This window comes from Sus scrofa, chromosome 15 (assembly GCF_000003025.6).
Source record: "Sus scrofa isolate TJ Tabasco breed Duroc chromosome 15, Sscrofa11.1, whole genome shotgun sequence".
NCBI classification, from domain to species: domain Eukaryota; kingdom Metazoa; phylum Chordata; class Mammalia; order Artiodactyla; family Suidae; genus Sus; species Sus scrofa.
In genome coordinates, this window is record NC_010457.5 from 74,558,533 (window position 1) to 74,574,742 (window position 16,210).

The window sequence follows — 16,210 nt, forward strand, 5'->3', positions numbered from 1 at the left end:
CTAAAACTGAATTCTTGCTTCTGTACAAACCTGCTAACTCCAGCTCCCTTCCCCATCTCAGGAGATAGCAACTCCACCTGTCCGTATTTTCAGGCCCACACCTTGAGTGATTTTTCAAGTTGTCTCTCTTCCATCTGGAATCCAATAATTGCTGTCATGTCAATTACTCCCGGCCCTGGTCCAGGTCACATCATCATTCTCTGCACTGTGATAACAGACTGCCAACAGGCTCTCCACTTTCACCCTGAACAATCTTTATATGGTCTAGTCTCTGTAAAGCAATCACAGTGATTATTTAAAAACTTAACTCAGGTCATGTAATTTTCTGCTAACAAACCTTCCGTGGTTTCCTACCTGCAAAGAGTGAAACCCAAAGTCTTTACCCCAGGCTAGACGGCCGTACATGATTCAGCCCCTGCTAATCCTTGGACTCATCCCCTGCCACTCTGGCCACAATGGTTCCCTGGCTGTTTCTGTAACTGCTACGATGAGCTTCCTGCTCAGAATCTTTGCAATTGAAGTTAAGAGTTTTAACTAGAAAAACAACCCCCGCACCCAAGGAAGCAGCTACCTGCCTCACAGCAGCTTTGCTTGCCACATACCACCCTTCTTGTAACCTTGTAGCAACTATATGTCTTAAAGTCTTTGCTAGCAACCCTGCAAAATGTGCTCCAAGCATTGCTTGTCAGTTTTGCTTTTGTAATCTTGTTTGCTCAGCTTCTTAGGCAGGAACTCCTTGTCTGCTCCAGGAAGGTGGAGGGCCAAGACTGCTTGCAAGGCAAAACCCTAAGGCCTAGAAATCCGTGTTGTAAAAAGCTACCCAGGACAAAGACATGGTACTCAGACTCTGGAGAAAACAGCTCTGAGCCCACACTGGTGCTGAATAAACCTGGCAGTGCCACTTGTCTCTCTGCTGCCACAGTTTGTGCAACACAATCACCATTTGCTCTGCCTAGAATGCTCTTCCGCCAAGCAACTTCATGGCTTGATTCCGCATTTCTGTCAGGGGTCTGCACAAATATCCCTTTATTTAGAGTGCCCATGTATGGCAGGTAGAATTCTATGATGACTCTGACCTTCCTGCCCCTTGATGTACATGCCCCGTATGAGTGTCTCCTCTAGTGTGACAGGGAACTTTAAATGTGATGGGTTGTCACTCCTGGGATTAAGGTATGTTATATGACAAAGGACAAGAGATTTTGCTGGTGTAATTCATGTTCCAAATCAATTCATCTGGACTTAATCAAAAGGGAGATGAGTCTAGATGAGAATGGTTTAATTAGGTGAAAAATCTTTAACAGAGGGCCTGAATCTTGGAGGGGAGGTGTGTGGTCACTGGCTGGCTGCCCCTGAAAAAGGCAAAGTCGAGTTGTGAACTGTCTGGAGTGGGGGTGGCCTTTAGGTGCAACGAAAATGGGCTAACTTAGGAAAAACAGACAGCGTGAATTAAAAACAAAAACAAAAGAACAAAAATCACCATGCTCTTCCTACTGTACTCCAGCCTGCTCAGATCATATCCAGATTCCTACACTTAAATATGGATCATACACGTAAAACGGACAATGTTAAACTAGAAAGTGATAGCACAAAGAGAGTTCTTAGATAAAATAGGTCTTAAACTAATTCCTTTCCTGCAGAACTTCTTAGATTCTTTAATGTTAATTAATGTTCCTGTGATTTCCTAAAAAGGGTGTATGTGTGTGTAGGGGTGTGTGTGTGTGTGTGTAGGTGTATATGATAGATGGATACATTAAGGGTAAATAAGGAGACTTGGGAGGGGGGGATGGAGAACTACATTGTGAGGAGCAAGGCTAAAGTTACTTCCACTGTTCTGCCCAGGAAAGGAAAAGAGTGAAAACCCTTTTGGCAACAAATGCCCTCAGCAAAGTGAGGGAAGGCAGTTGTTTTACATGGTCCTAGAACCTAGAGCAAAACAGTATTTGGAAGCAATGCTCAAAAAACATGCATCATGGGAGTTCCCATCGTGGCACAGTGGTTAACGAATCCGACTAGGAACCATGAGGTTGCAGGTTTAATCCCTGGCCTTGCTCAGTGGGTTAAGGATCCAGCGTTGCTGTGAGCTGTGGTGCAAGTCGAAGATGTGGCTTGGATCCCGTGTTGCTGTGGTTGTGGTGTAGGTGGGTGGCTACAGCTCCGATTCGACCCCTAGCCTGGGAACCACCATATGCCATGGGAGCGGCCCTAGATAAGGCAAAAAGACAAAAAAAAAAAAAAAGCATGTTAACACACTCTTCAAAAGACATTTCTCCAGGGAGTCTGATATTTGCTCTAAGGGTCAGAATTTGAGCCCACAACAGGAGGGTTGGTTGAATCTTCAGGAAGACATAGGATGAAAACTATTCGGTATCACCAGAGTGATCATGGAAAAAGGGTGAACTGAAGGATGCACTGAGCTGGGTAAACATCCAGCAGGACACAAAAGAAAAGGCTTCTGCATATGTTGAGTAGGAGGCTGGAGGACCATGTTCTAAAGGTCACTCCCCACACTGTATGTATGCTCAGCGGACTGGACAGTACTCTCACCTTTGCATCTCAAAGACAAATACCTTACCCTGACACTGAGCCGGTTTCTCAGAAATACTGGTGCAATGATTGAGGAAACAGACAAGTGAACAATAAAAGCAGTACCTGGTTCCCAAGTCAAACAAAAAGGGAACAGGCTAGTTCATTCTTCGGAGATTGCTAAATACACTAATTGTGAATCACAATCACGGCTACTCTCAAATAAAGGAAAATAGTCTTGTGGTAATTTCACACCTTGACTTGGAAATCAGTTCTGAACATCACACTGAGGGGAGCTGTGAGGTTCCCATGGTAAGTATATGGAAAAGCACTGTGGGGTGGTAAATGATTGGCAGAAGGAAGGGGTGATTATGGCGATGATAATCTACCCTGACAGATTACGGTAAATCAGAGGGCTGGAAACTAACCTTGAAAATGAACCCACGTTTTACAGCCATACATCTGAAAAAAGGCCCATTAGCCATGTGTTTTATTTTTTAATTGTCGAAAGAGGACGTATTTATAACCTGCTTTCAAACACCTTTAAAAAATGTGATGCTGTTCTGATTGACCTGGTAAATTAAGGTAATTCAAGCAAATTTTTTTTTGTCTTGAGATACTAAATTCTTAACAAAGAATATACATTAAGCGGACTTTGGATTTAAAAAATCCTTGAAATACAAAGCTTTCATTCCCTAGCTACAAAGACTTGACTGTCAGGCACGGTATTTGTATCCATTTCCTAGAAGACTGAGGGGTCTTTCAAAATATATCTATCATTTCTCCACAGTGGCTGATCAAACCTGTCACTGAAAAATGTTCTGAACAGGCAACTTGTCGTACAAGCATGGTTTATTTCTGTCAGAGGCTGACTGCTGAAGTGTGAAAGAAACTCATTAAAAATCTCTTACTGTGATCTTACATTGTAAAAAAAGAATAGAAAAACAGAGACAGAAAAAATCCAAGAAAAGGAAAGGAAAGGAAAAAAAAAAACAAAAACCCAAATCTTAATGAAGGGTACACACGGAGCCTGAAGATATACTCATATGGTGCTTTTCTTTGTTAATTCTTCTTGAGGAAGCAATTAGAAGAGAGCAATTAGTCCTGGGAATATAGCACACACTGGCTATTTGGGGAAATCAAGGAAGTTAATTTTATTTTATGCTAATATTATGAAAAGCTAGTGAAGGAGATAGAATATTGTACTAGAGGAAAAGTGATTGCAAAACAATACTATTTACCTTAATCTTAAAACGAGGTTCACGGCACAGGAGGCTTCTCTGTAGTCTTCACTGGCATTGGGTAGGCCCTTTAAAAACAAAAGCAGCAGACTGTTATAAACCCAGGCAACAAATGCATAAAATCATGCATCACAGCCCTTGATTCAGAAGAGTCCTTCATAACTGTGGATCCCAATGTTTCATACAGAAAGCCACAGTCATAAGATAAGCCCTATGAACAACTCGCATAAGCTGCAAAGAAGGTTCAGCCATTAAAAGGGCAGTTTGTAACCCGAGCCATGGACTGTACTGCCTGGGCCTTGGTGACACATGGACGTTGGATGCTTTAAACCTCAGGATGCAGAGGAAGAAGGAACCCAGTAGCTTTGGTCACTGGGGGCCTTTTTTTGCCTTCTCACCTAGAGCCTATTTCCTTGAACATGGATCGTCAACCATGAATGCCTCTCTTGCACAGTCCCTCCCTATCTGAGGAATCCCTGGACACAAGACCTCCCTGTTGGAGTAGAAAAATAAGGGATGCTGGCCAAGGCTTGGCTTTGCCACTGACCAGTTACACAACTAAATGCAGGTCATTCTCCAAACCTATTTTCTCATTTACAAAATGGGGATAACACTTGCCTGGGAGAACAAAATAACATATGAAAATTAGTTAAACCACATCATGGCATACAATATTAGGCATCCCAATCCCTTCCTCTGCTTTCTTTATTCTCTTTGCCTTCTGTGTTGTTATTCTCTCTTTTTTTCCCTTTTTAAGGCGGCAACTGCAGCATGTGGAAGTTCCTGGGCTAGGGGTTGAATTGCACCACAGCTATAGCAACAACAGATCCAAGCCACATCTTGTGGCAATATCAGATCCTTAACCCAGTGAGCAAGGCCAAGGATCGAACCAGCATCCTCACAGAGACTATGACAGGTCCTTAACCCACTAAGCCACAATGGGAACTCTTGTGTTGTTATTCTTAACTTGGCTTTTATCTAATTCAACAATCCCTTATGGTTTATCTCAAGGTGTTTTACAGAGCTGCCAGGTACAATGTAAACAGACCTACACTGAATCCTGGCTCTGCCTCTAGACAGACGGGCAACCTTGGTCAAGCCACTTCACCTCTGCAAGTCTTTGCTTCCTCAGCAATAAAATAAGGGCCAAGGACTAAATGCTAGTCCTGCAACCATGAAACCCCATCACTCTGTCTCCTCAGCATACAAGTGTTTCATAAAATGCAAATCAGGTAGAATACAAATAAATTTAAACAGAATCTGCAGATTTGGGATGGGGGAGATGTGATCCCAAGGCTGGTGACACTTGATGCTATAGCCACTTTGAGAGCCAAAGGGCTTGCCCCCCCTTTTTTTAACATGAAAGATGTTGCAAGTTTATGTTATCTTTTGTTATGGCATATGGAAGTTCCCAGATTAGGGGGCGAATCGGACTGCAGCTGCTGGCCTACGTAACAGTCACAGCAATGCCAGATCCGAGCTGCATCTGCAACCTACACCACAGCTCATACCAATGCCAGATCCTTAACCCACGGAGCAAGGTCAGGGATCGAACCCACCTCCTCATGGATACTAGTTGGGTTCATTACTGCTGAGCCATGACAGGAACTCCAGGGCTTGCCTATTAATTATTCAGCAAAATTGGAATGGGGGCCTGCCCTCTGGTTCTACATCGAGATTCCCTGCCCTGGATTGCTCAGCATCCTTCATCAGCACCCAACACAACTTGTGGCACATGTGTTCTATCACATAACTTTTCATACGACTTCACAGTCACTGGACTATTATTCTTACAAGGTAAGATGCAAAGATAAATTGGCCTTGGTAATTCAATGATAAAAAATTATGAAAACAGAGAAATCCAACTGGTGGCAAAAAGGAAAAGTATCAATTAACTGTAATATTTTGTGGCTGAAATCTATCAAAACGGTGAGTAATTTCTCTCTTTTTCTTATTTCACACAGTACCAGCAATTTCAGAAGCAGTCTGGTAATCAGTTCTTGCTCTTGAACCTAACATTTAAAGACTGGACGTCCTGAATATCATGGTCAATAGCGACAGTGCTCTTTTCTCCACACCTATTAAAAAGAGAGTTTACAAGCCTCTGATGTGGAAGCACTACCCCAATATTGTCCATCTTTCTAAAATGTCGGGGTTTTGTTGAAAAAAAAAAAAAGAAAAGAAAGAAAGAAATCTGTCTTCAAAGCATCTTGAAAGTAAAGGACAGGCAGAGAAACATACCTGAGAGTCCTGCACAGAAAGGGACTGAATCTGCTCTGGGATGCTACTGGCATTCACCGCGATCTGTTAAGAGAATCATCATTATAAGCACTTAGGGAAACCAAAATGAGACATTAAGGTCAGTGTGGATACATTAGGTCTCAGCAGAGACGAAAGTCTTAAATCGTTTAAGTAATTTTTAAGCACCATTTCCCAGAGTGTGGTCCTTTGACTACCTGCATTGGTACCACCTAGCACACAGGTTAAGGATTCCTGAGAACCACCCAGCCTATGATGAATTTCATGGAGACAGGAGAGGATCTGTGTCCCAGGTGATCCTTAGGCTTTTAGAGAGCCACCGAGCTAATAGGAAAGGGCACAGACTATTTGATATTTTTAAACTTGATAACAGAAAGATGCCTTGGGACCATTTTTTCTTGTCTTGCAACTTCATCTCAAGGGCTCCCTAATGAAAGGCTGTTAGATTTAGCAAAACATCCCCCTTTAATCATGACTTTGAACAATTTATTTACAGCCCTGGAATTCAAAAATACATAAGGGTAGCTGGATTTTAAAAACACATTTTCCCCAAAAGAAAAACTGGAGTGATCAGTATATTTTTCTCTATAAGCTGGAAACCTGACCCTAATGTGATACCCGAAATACTTTTGTCTCAAGCCTTACTTTTGTCAACTCTGCCTTTCAAGTTGAAACAAAACTTGAAAGACAAACTAAAAGAGAAACAGCAATGACAAAGAATGAAACATATATATATTATTTCCTAAACTTAATATCAATTCTAAAATTATCAGAAGTCATCAGAAATTTGAGGCAAGAGTCTTTTAAGAACATAAAACTCTTAATCTGTGCATCTGCAAAAAAACCCACTATGATTGGAATGAAGAAATAGGGAGAAATGTACTGATGTCTGCAATTTACTTTGAAATGCATCCAAAAATGAAGATGGACCAATGAATGAATAGACGGCTGTGCATAAGATGCAAATATAGTCACAGCAGAATCCAGGTGATTGTTGTGGGGACATTTGCTATAAAATGCTTTTAATGCTGCCATACTTTGAAAAATGTTCACAGTAAAATTTTGGGGGGAAATGACTATGTTAGAAGAACATACAAATTGTGTTCATTGACCAGCCAGAGAGTCTTGGCCTAACCTAAATTATTTCTTGTAAAGAATCTTTCAGGCTGCTTCTATAATCTTTAATGTTTTTTTAAAAATTAAAGAAAAAATTTATTGAAGTATAGATGATTTACAATGTTGTGTTAGCTACCCAGTGTACAGCCAAGTGGTTCAGTTATATAGTTAAAAGTATATACATATTTTTTTTCCAGTACAGTTTATCACAGGATATCAAATGTAGTTCCCTGTGCTCTATAGTAGAGCCTTGTTGTTTAACTATTTTATATCTAATAGTTTGTATCTGCTAATCCCAAATTCTTGATTTATCCCTCTTTCCCCTGTGGCAACCTTAAGTTTGTTTTCCATATCTGAGTCTATTTCTGTTTTGTAAATAAGTTCATTCTTCATTGTAGTCTGAAATACAACCAAAAGCCATATAAGCACTTACAGAATCTCCTACCTTTAGTCAAAGAACCATGGCAATCTGGAAAATTCTTAATGTCATTTACCAGAGGGGCATGAGAAGCAAATATAAATTCCCTTTCCCTGAGGGGGCCCCATCTCCTGCCCTGTTCTCTTATGCTTGGACAATCAGTGGAATGGAGAGCTATTTAACTGGACTAGGGGGCTGGAACCCCCCCCACACACACACCACCACACACACCCTCAAGCCTCACTGTGTAGGCGGTAACCCTGCATGTAACAAAGAAACCAGCCTCTGGCTCTCACTGGTGCCGAAAATGCACAGAGATGCTCCGGAGTGGTGGAGAGGGAGGTTCCCTGCACAAAACATCTTCCCTGTCAACCAAGTGTCGTCTGCCAAATTTCACCATCATGAATCCCATTCTATCAGTTTAGGGCATGCCTTTTGGGTATACATTTTAAAACGTAAAACCTTACAAGAAAGCTAAAACATTAGGCAGCTATCACTCACTAGCAGTATAATATAAATTTGTCTACCGAATTTGGGGGGGGGGGCTTTTAAACAGTGTGCTATGAGAAGGGCACTTGGGAGAATGGGTGTTTGGATAGGAGGGGGAGAGAAAAGTAATAGATTAACGTTAGATGGCCCCTTGGAGCTAGGCCTCAGGGACTAGGTCAAAGAGGAAAAGATCTTAAAATGGAGAGAGGAAAGGGACAACATTTGCTTTCCAACTTTCCACAGGGCTCCACCTCAGCTTCTCATTTTCTGGATGAGCAGATGCCAACTATTATATGCAGAATGGATGAACAATAGGGTCCCGCTATTATAGAACAGGGAACTTTGGTCAACATCCTGTGATAAACCATAATGGAAAAGAACATGAAAAATAATACAATTTTGTATAACTGAATCACTTTGCTTACAGCACAAATGAACACAAAAGTTTAAATCAACTGCACTTCAATATTCAAAAAAAATTTTTTTTTTAAAAACCAAACCAAATCTAAAACAAACAAAAATACTGTGGCTAAATGCAATGTATTATTCTGGACTGGATCCTGGAACAGAAAAAGGATGTCAGTGGACAAACCAGTGAAATAAAAACACAGTCTGAGGTTGAGCAGATAGTAAGAGAGCACTGCTGATTTGGGGTTGTGATCAACATCACAGGGTCACAAAAGAAATTAACAACGAAAGAACATGGCTGAGGAGTGTATGGGAACTCTGTACTATCTTTACAAATTTTCTGTAAATCTAAAATGATTCCAAAACAAAAGGCTTATTTTCAGAAACACAGAAGATCTCGAGAGTTTACCACAACTAGCGCAAACACTAGTCACCTGCAATAAGAACACTTTTTAGAAAAAGTGACATAAAAGCATCAGGCTAAGGGTGTCCGTGATGACGAAGGCTGAGTACAATCAATTTGGAGGAAATTAAACCTTCCCCTTCGACTACACATGGATATAATTAACATGGAGGAGAGCTGACAGGCGCTTAGAAAACACAGTGTCATCATAAATAATTTTAAAAAGCTAACGTCAGTTTTAACAGTCATCAAGCAATAGCAGTGAGTAACATAAGCAACGAATTTAAGCTTTCACATTGAGTCTAATCTCGGGTAAAATTCACTCAACCTAAATCCACACCAGATGTCTTCTCAGAACAAAATATCAGAGTTGGGAAACAATTAACCTAGCCTACTGCCTGTAACAAAAGTCTTCAATATACCTGTTGTAGGCCCTGCAGGACTTCTGTCATCAAAGCTTTCCACCTGGCATCATTACATGTAATTTTAAGAGGACAGTTTTTCCAAGGGATTTCTGAAATGTCTTCATTGTTTTAGATTTTTTTCTTTCTTTTTTTTTTTTTTTGAGACTTCTGATGGGCAGATATTTAAAACATACCTTCAGGAATCTGGAGCACACAATCTTCCTGAATTCTAGTTCAGAATTTGGATTCAGAGTGGCAGATGTGTTTTTTTTTGTTTTTTGTTTTTTGTTTTTCTCTCAGTGGTCCTTGATTAAAGCTACATATCAGAAATGACATGAGCAGCTTTTTAAAATTCAGAGTTGCCATGGACATCAAACTGTAATTTGATTTGCTGGGTCTAGGGACCCTCATTTTTAAAGCTTTCGGTTTTTCTGATGTGGAGCCATATGGTGAACCATGTTTTCATGCCACCTAGTGGAGGGGCTGCTGTAAAATGTCCCCCTCACTTAAATGAAACCAAAAGAAAGTGTGAATTTAAAATCAATTTTACTTTTTTATTAAAAAAATTAAGGTATTAAAAATTGATTTAAAAAACGATGACATATACTGCTTATTTCAGAGTCTTACAAAAACAGATTCCAAAATCACTGCTAAAAAGAGGTTAAACCACAAAAATGAAAATAAAATAAAATAAAATCGCAAAAATTAAAAAAAAAAATCAATGATGAAGTTGAGGGGTTTTTTTGTTTGTTTGTTTTTAAGGGCTGTACCTGCTGCATATGGAAGTTCTCAGGCTAGCTGTAGCCACCGGCCTATTCCTCAGCCACAGCCACGCCCGATCCAAACAGCATCTGTGGCCTACACTGCAGCTCACTGCAAGGCCGGATCCTTAACTCACTGAGCGGGGCCAGAGATTGAGCCAGTATCCTCAGGGATACTAGTCGGATTCTTAAACCACTGAGCCACGACAGGAATTCCTGAGAGGTTTTATATAAAAGTTAAGATGCTTTATCAATTGGGAAACCCTTCCTAAGAAAGCCAGACCTTGCAAATACCACCCCTAAGCTCTACCCCAAAAGACATGAGCAGCTTCTGGAGAGTAGGCCCTCTTCTGTGCTTTTGCATAATTTCCACAAAGCCACAGTTCCTAAAGCAGCTCTAGAAATCAGTTTCAGATTAAATATCTGTCCAATTTAACTAATCTCATTATTAATATTATTGGTATATTATTACTTTGTAGTTTGTACTGGCTCCTACCATCCAAGTGGAATAAGATAGTAAATGAAATTAGCATGAATTATCTACTTTTTACAAATTAATACTTACTTGAAAGTGACTAATACTTTCTAAAGCTATTTCTAAAATACCAGGTTAGGAGCACACTAGGACCAATTTCTCACTGAGTTTGGCTATGAATCTCAACATAGATAGTATAATCTTGCAAATTTACAGTTTATACCAGAGTTTCCCATCTCCAAATACGGCCCAGTACCAGGCACATCTACTCAACGTCCCTCAGGCAGTTACCCTACCCTGGCCTTCTCCATCATATCTGACTAGTGCTCTAATACATGGATATTCTGCTCTATTCCTTCCAGGAAGCCAAACAGCCCCTCACAAATTAAGCATTTCTAAAATGTTTCCTTTATTGCAACATCTCACTTTGTCTAAATGTGGAACTGCCAAGGCTACCACTTCTGAACTTCAGCTCAATTATATAACATTCTCTCATCTCCCCACCTCTCCCCACTTCTCACCTACTTATAAATATGATTTACTTCTTCAGGTACTTGTGTAGTTAGGGTCAGACTTTCAGTGCCTGGGTACCCATGACACCAACAAACATGTATACAACATCTACTAGATGCTAAGGGAACACACTCATAAATAAAATACTATCCCAGTCTCCTGGTGACTTACAGTCAAGTAAGTAACTCCACTGCAATTTAAATGACGAGCATTACTGAAAAGCTTTTTAACATGTAAACACTCTGGCATTTCAATGTGCCATTTGGCACAGATAAGCATTTTCCTTCTCAAAGATGTTTAAAAGTATAAGGTTCATTGTTTGAGGCTGTATACACTGGTACAGCTCCCCCACCCCGGCTTTACCGAGGTACAATTGTCAAATAAAATGGTAAAATATTTAACATGATACAACTTTTGAAAGCAGCTATAAAAATTCAAAGCCAGCAGATTCTGTCAGACAATCCCAATTCTAGGTACCTATACTCGATTTGCATATGTGCCACTCAAAATGTATATGCAAAACAATGTTAATGGAATAGTTTGTAGTAGCAAGGGAAATAGTTAAATAAACCATTTTGATAGGTAATACTACTCAGCAATTAAAGAGGCAGATCTACGGCAACTAATGTGGAAAAATTTCTAAGATGCAAAAAAATTGTTATAAAAAATTATAAAAAAATTATAAAAAAATTTTTTATAAAAAAAATTTTTATAATCCCAGTTTTTATTAAATGATATGCTAGATTTCTTTACAGATATATCTGTATGTGAATGAGAGGAAAATGTCTGGAAGAAAACACTGCAAACTGGAGTTCCTGTCGTGGTACAGCGGAAATGAATCTGACTAGGAACCATGAGGTTGCAGGTTTGATCCCTGGCCTTGCTCAGTGGGTTAAGGATCCGGTGTTGCTGTGAGCTGTGGTGTAGGTTGCAGACATGGCTCAGATCTGGCGTTGCTGTGCCTGTGCTGTAGGCTGGAGGCTACAGCTCCAAATAAACACCTAGCCTGGGAACTTCCATATGCCGCGGGAGTGGCCCTAAAAAGACAAAAGACAAAAAAGAAAAAAGAAAAAGAAAACACTGCAAACTGATAACCTCTGGAAAGAGGAAACCGTCACAGAGGTAAAAGTAGTCCTTCAGATGATTTCTATTTAATTCTCTCATATCTTTTACAAGTCTTTACTATGTCCCTCTAAATAAGGCCTATCCAGACCAACCCACGTTATAAACCCCTACCAGACTGCCGCACCCTCTATCTACCCTATTCTGCTTTTTTTTCCTTACTCCTATTCCATTGTAACAAACCATATAACTTCCTTAAGTAATAAAGGCTACTGAATATCATTTATCTGCTCCCATTGGAATGGAAGCACCATGAGGACAGGGATTTTATTGTTTTTCTCGCTAATGTATCTCCAACGCTTACTAAAACAGTGTACATAATAGGCATATATATATATACACACACACACACACACACATATATATACACACACATATATATATACACTCACACACACTCATATATACATACAAATATATATATTTTGAATATTTACATACCCAATTTTAATTCCCCTTATATTAAATAAAAAAAATAGTTTTTTCTTTGCTTACAAAAAGTAATTTGGGGTAGTTGACAAATCAGGGGGCTACTTTAACCAAACATTGAAAGGACACTGAAACCATCACTGGGAGGACTCTGAACAGAGCTCAAAATGCTGAAATGGCAGCCTTGAAAAAACAAAAAGAAAAAAGTTGGCCTCAGAAGCTGTGTAATACCAAGTGGGGCTGGTGATTCTTACAGTTAGCTGGGAGTGTTTCCATTCAAATTCATGTATCCTTTCTCAGAAACAAGAAGCCTCTCCATGTGCTTCCTTAATTATAAACCAGTACGGGAAAAGATATATGCCACTGGGAAATCTAAGGAGTCCAGATACAGTGAAGTGTCTAAGCTTTTCAAATCCTACTGAAAAATGCTGACAGGGATGCCTGATGACCAACTGACATCATGTCATGTACTAGCTACTAGCTCCTGTATATAAGGAAAATATGTTTGCCAAAAAGATATGCTACTATCTAATTAATAGGTCTGAGCCATTTGCATAAGCACATAGTAAGATATTCTCAAAGTAAACTTAGGAAACCCTAAGGAAGGGAAGACCTATGCCCATCTGTATAGCAAAGCAGGATTCCAGTGATGATCACCCAATGAAGACGTCCTGTACTGAACTAATAAAAAGTGAGTTCTGAGTCAATGATGCTGCTTGAATCATGTTACTTAGTTCAGTTTCTAAGACACAATTAGCTAGAGACACTCTTAGAAATTGGTACAGCCAATTGGAGAACAATATGACAGTCCCTAAAAAACTGGAAATTGAGCTACTATACAATCCTACCATCCCACTCTGGGGCATCCATCCAAAGAAAACCATAATTCAAAAAGACACAGGTGGAGTTCCCGTCGTGGCGCAGTGGTTAACGAATCCGACTAGGAACCATGAGGTTGCGGGTTCGGTCCCTGCCCTTGCTCAGTGGGTTAATGATCCGGCGTTGCCGTGAGCTGTGGTGTAGGTTGCAGACGCGGCTCGGATCCCGAGTTGCTGTGGCCCTGGCGTAGGCCGGTGGCTACAGCTCCGATTCAACCCCTAGCCTGGGAACTTCCATATGCCGCGGGAGCAGCCCAAGAAATAGCAACAACAACAACAACAACAACAACAACAACAAAAAAAAGACAAAAAAAAGACACAGGTACTCCAGTGTTCACGGCAACACTGTTTACAATAACCAAGATATGGAAGCAACTTAAATGCCCATTAACAGATGAACAGACAAAGTAGTCTATTTATATAACAGAATATTATGCAGCCATAAAAAAGAATGAAATAATGCCATTTTTAGGATAATTGCATATTATCATACTATGTAAGCCAGACAAAGACACTATCAATATGATATCGCTTATATGTGGAATTTAAAAATATGATACCAATGAACTTATATATACAACAGAAATAGACCCACAGATACAGAAAACAAACTTCTGGTTACCAAAGCAGAAAGTGGAGAGGGATAAATTAGGAGTTTTGGACTAACATAATACACATTATTATGTATAAAATAGATAATCAACAAGGACCTAATGTATTGTCCAGGTAAACTGTATGCACTATTTTGTGATAATCTTTAAGGGAAAAGAATCTGAAAAAAAAAATGTATATGTATATATAACTGAATCACTCTGCTGTACACCAGAAACTAACAAAACATTGTAAATCAACTAAAAAGTCAATTACAAAAGGGGGGATTAAATAATAAAAAAAAATTTAAAGGGGTAGTAGATGAAAAACTTTGCTCTGCACATCACTCTAGATAAAGCAAGAAAGGTGGCCAACAGAAGGCAGAGCTCATAGCAGGTTAAGATCATTCTAAAAACCCAGCAGGAAATGTCTGTAGCCAATGTGTCCTACTGTGGAGCTCATCACCATCCTTGTAACTTCCTCAAGCAAAGCTTACATTTTATGTATTAAATGGAAAGATTAATTCATATGATAAATATAGGAGGAAACAGGATCTGAAGGAGAGTTACCAATAGGAGACAGGCGGGCTGAAAAGTCCCTAGGAAAGGCCTATCAATGAGGCATGAGGACAAAAAGAGAAGGGAGCAAAGGGAGGCATGACGGGGAAGGAGTGGCTTGTGGCTCTGTTTTCTTCTTAGATGGTCCAGCTGGTTATTGCCACTTAAAGCAGAATGATAATATTTACTCCATTTAATTGTAAGGAAATGTCTTTGAACTGAAAGAATAGTTGGGGTGGTCATCATTTGTTGCCCAAAGTCTTCTGCTTTCTTAAGAATGAAATGAGAAATGAGAATTTATCAAGGTACGCATTAATTACTAGGTCTGTAAAATATTTGGAGCTATTTAGATATGCTCAAACTTCCTCCAGGAGAATTAGCGAGTCCTCTGAACTATAGTCATCATTAGTCATTAGGATAATTAACCAATGGAGGAAATAAAGTTAATCAGAAGACAACCAGTTCTCAAATGGAAGCTGATGAAAGAAGGCTCCTTGCCTACTAAGTTACCCAGATGATGTAAAAATCAAGACCGACAGATCCAACCTAGCACTTTTAATACCTTGCTTCACAGTAAACTAAAAATCTAGAAGGAATTTTTGTATGTCTGTTATGTTTTCTAAGTGACAGTAACACTAAGAGTTAAGATTAAGTGAGTAATTTGTGCAAGAACTCAATGAGTAGCTTTGTGTATATGCCTGTATCAATCCTCACAGCAACTTAGTAAGTACTGCAATCACTCCCATTTGTAGAGGAGAGGACTGAGGCTCAGAGAGTAAAAGGAATCTGAATCTGCCTCAATATACACTGCTCCAAAGTGAATCAGAGAGCAGCAAGGTCTGCAAAGTCTATGAGCCATTTCTTTTTTTTTCTACACCAGGAGAACACAATTTTGAAGCTTCTCCCCCAAAGGGATCAGCCTCTGATACTGATGGGGGTGGGGGAGGGGAGCAGTGGGGAATAAAAAAATAACCACCACTCACCTCTGGGTTTTCTTCTTTTACTCTTCGTGACTGAAAAACAATTAGACACGTGTTAAAACACACACACACCCCAAAAGACACCAAAACAAAACTTACACAGGTTAGGCAATCATCATCAATGTCACTGACCTTTTCTTGAGAAAAAGCTGCTTTCCCTTCTTCACTTTTTTCATCCATCTCGTCGTCACTCCACTCCCAGTCACCGTCTTCGGTTTTATGAAGGTGACCGCTTGACCCTGGAACTCTTCTTACCTGAAGCAAAACAAAACCACCCAATTCTTCACCAATCGAATGTGACTAGTGTTCGTAGGTGCTGCTACTTGGGTTACACAGCATTTACCACTCTGAAGATAACCTGAGTGGTTGTGATACCCAGCACGTAATACCCTCAAAAGACCACATAGCCTCCAGACTCCCACACTCATCCTCCTTCCAAAGATAATGTGTTCTTGAAATGTACCACTATACTCCTATAGAATGAAATATTTTAGGAGAATACCGCACATGTCAGCCATGAAGGATCAAGCCCCCTTTTTCACTCTGGCTTCAGTTAACACTTTGTTCATCACTACACACCAAAGGCCACATGGGAGGTTTCAAAAGCGCTTAAGGAAATGCATGCAAGCAGCAGACTGCTGAC

The 16,210-nt window shown here is 39.9% G+C and overlaps 1 protein-coding gene across 1 annotated transcript in view; it reads right to left on the reverse strand.

The window, feature by feature from the left end:
- The window catches only part of STK39 (serine/threonine kinase 39), a 316,833-nt gene that overhangs the window by 117,514 nt on the left and 183,109 nt on the right, over positions 1-16,210 (reverse strand). The window contains exons 11-14 of the mRNA XM_003133454.6: positions 15,700-15,822; positions 15,571-15,600; positions 6,006-6,068; positions 3,765-3,832 (exon numbers count right to left, since the gene is read on the reverse strand). Coding sequence (XP_003133502.3) covers positions 3,765-3,832; positions 6,006-6,068; positions 15,571-15,600; positions 15,700-15,822 — 284 coding nt within the window. The remainder of the gene's footprint in view (positions 1-3,764; positions 3,833-6,005; positions 6,069-15,570; positions 15,601-15,699; positions 15,823-16,210) is intronic.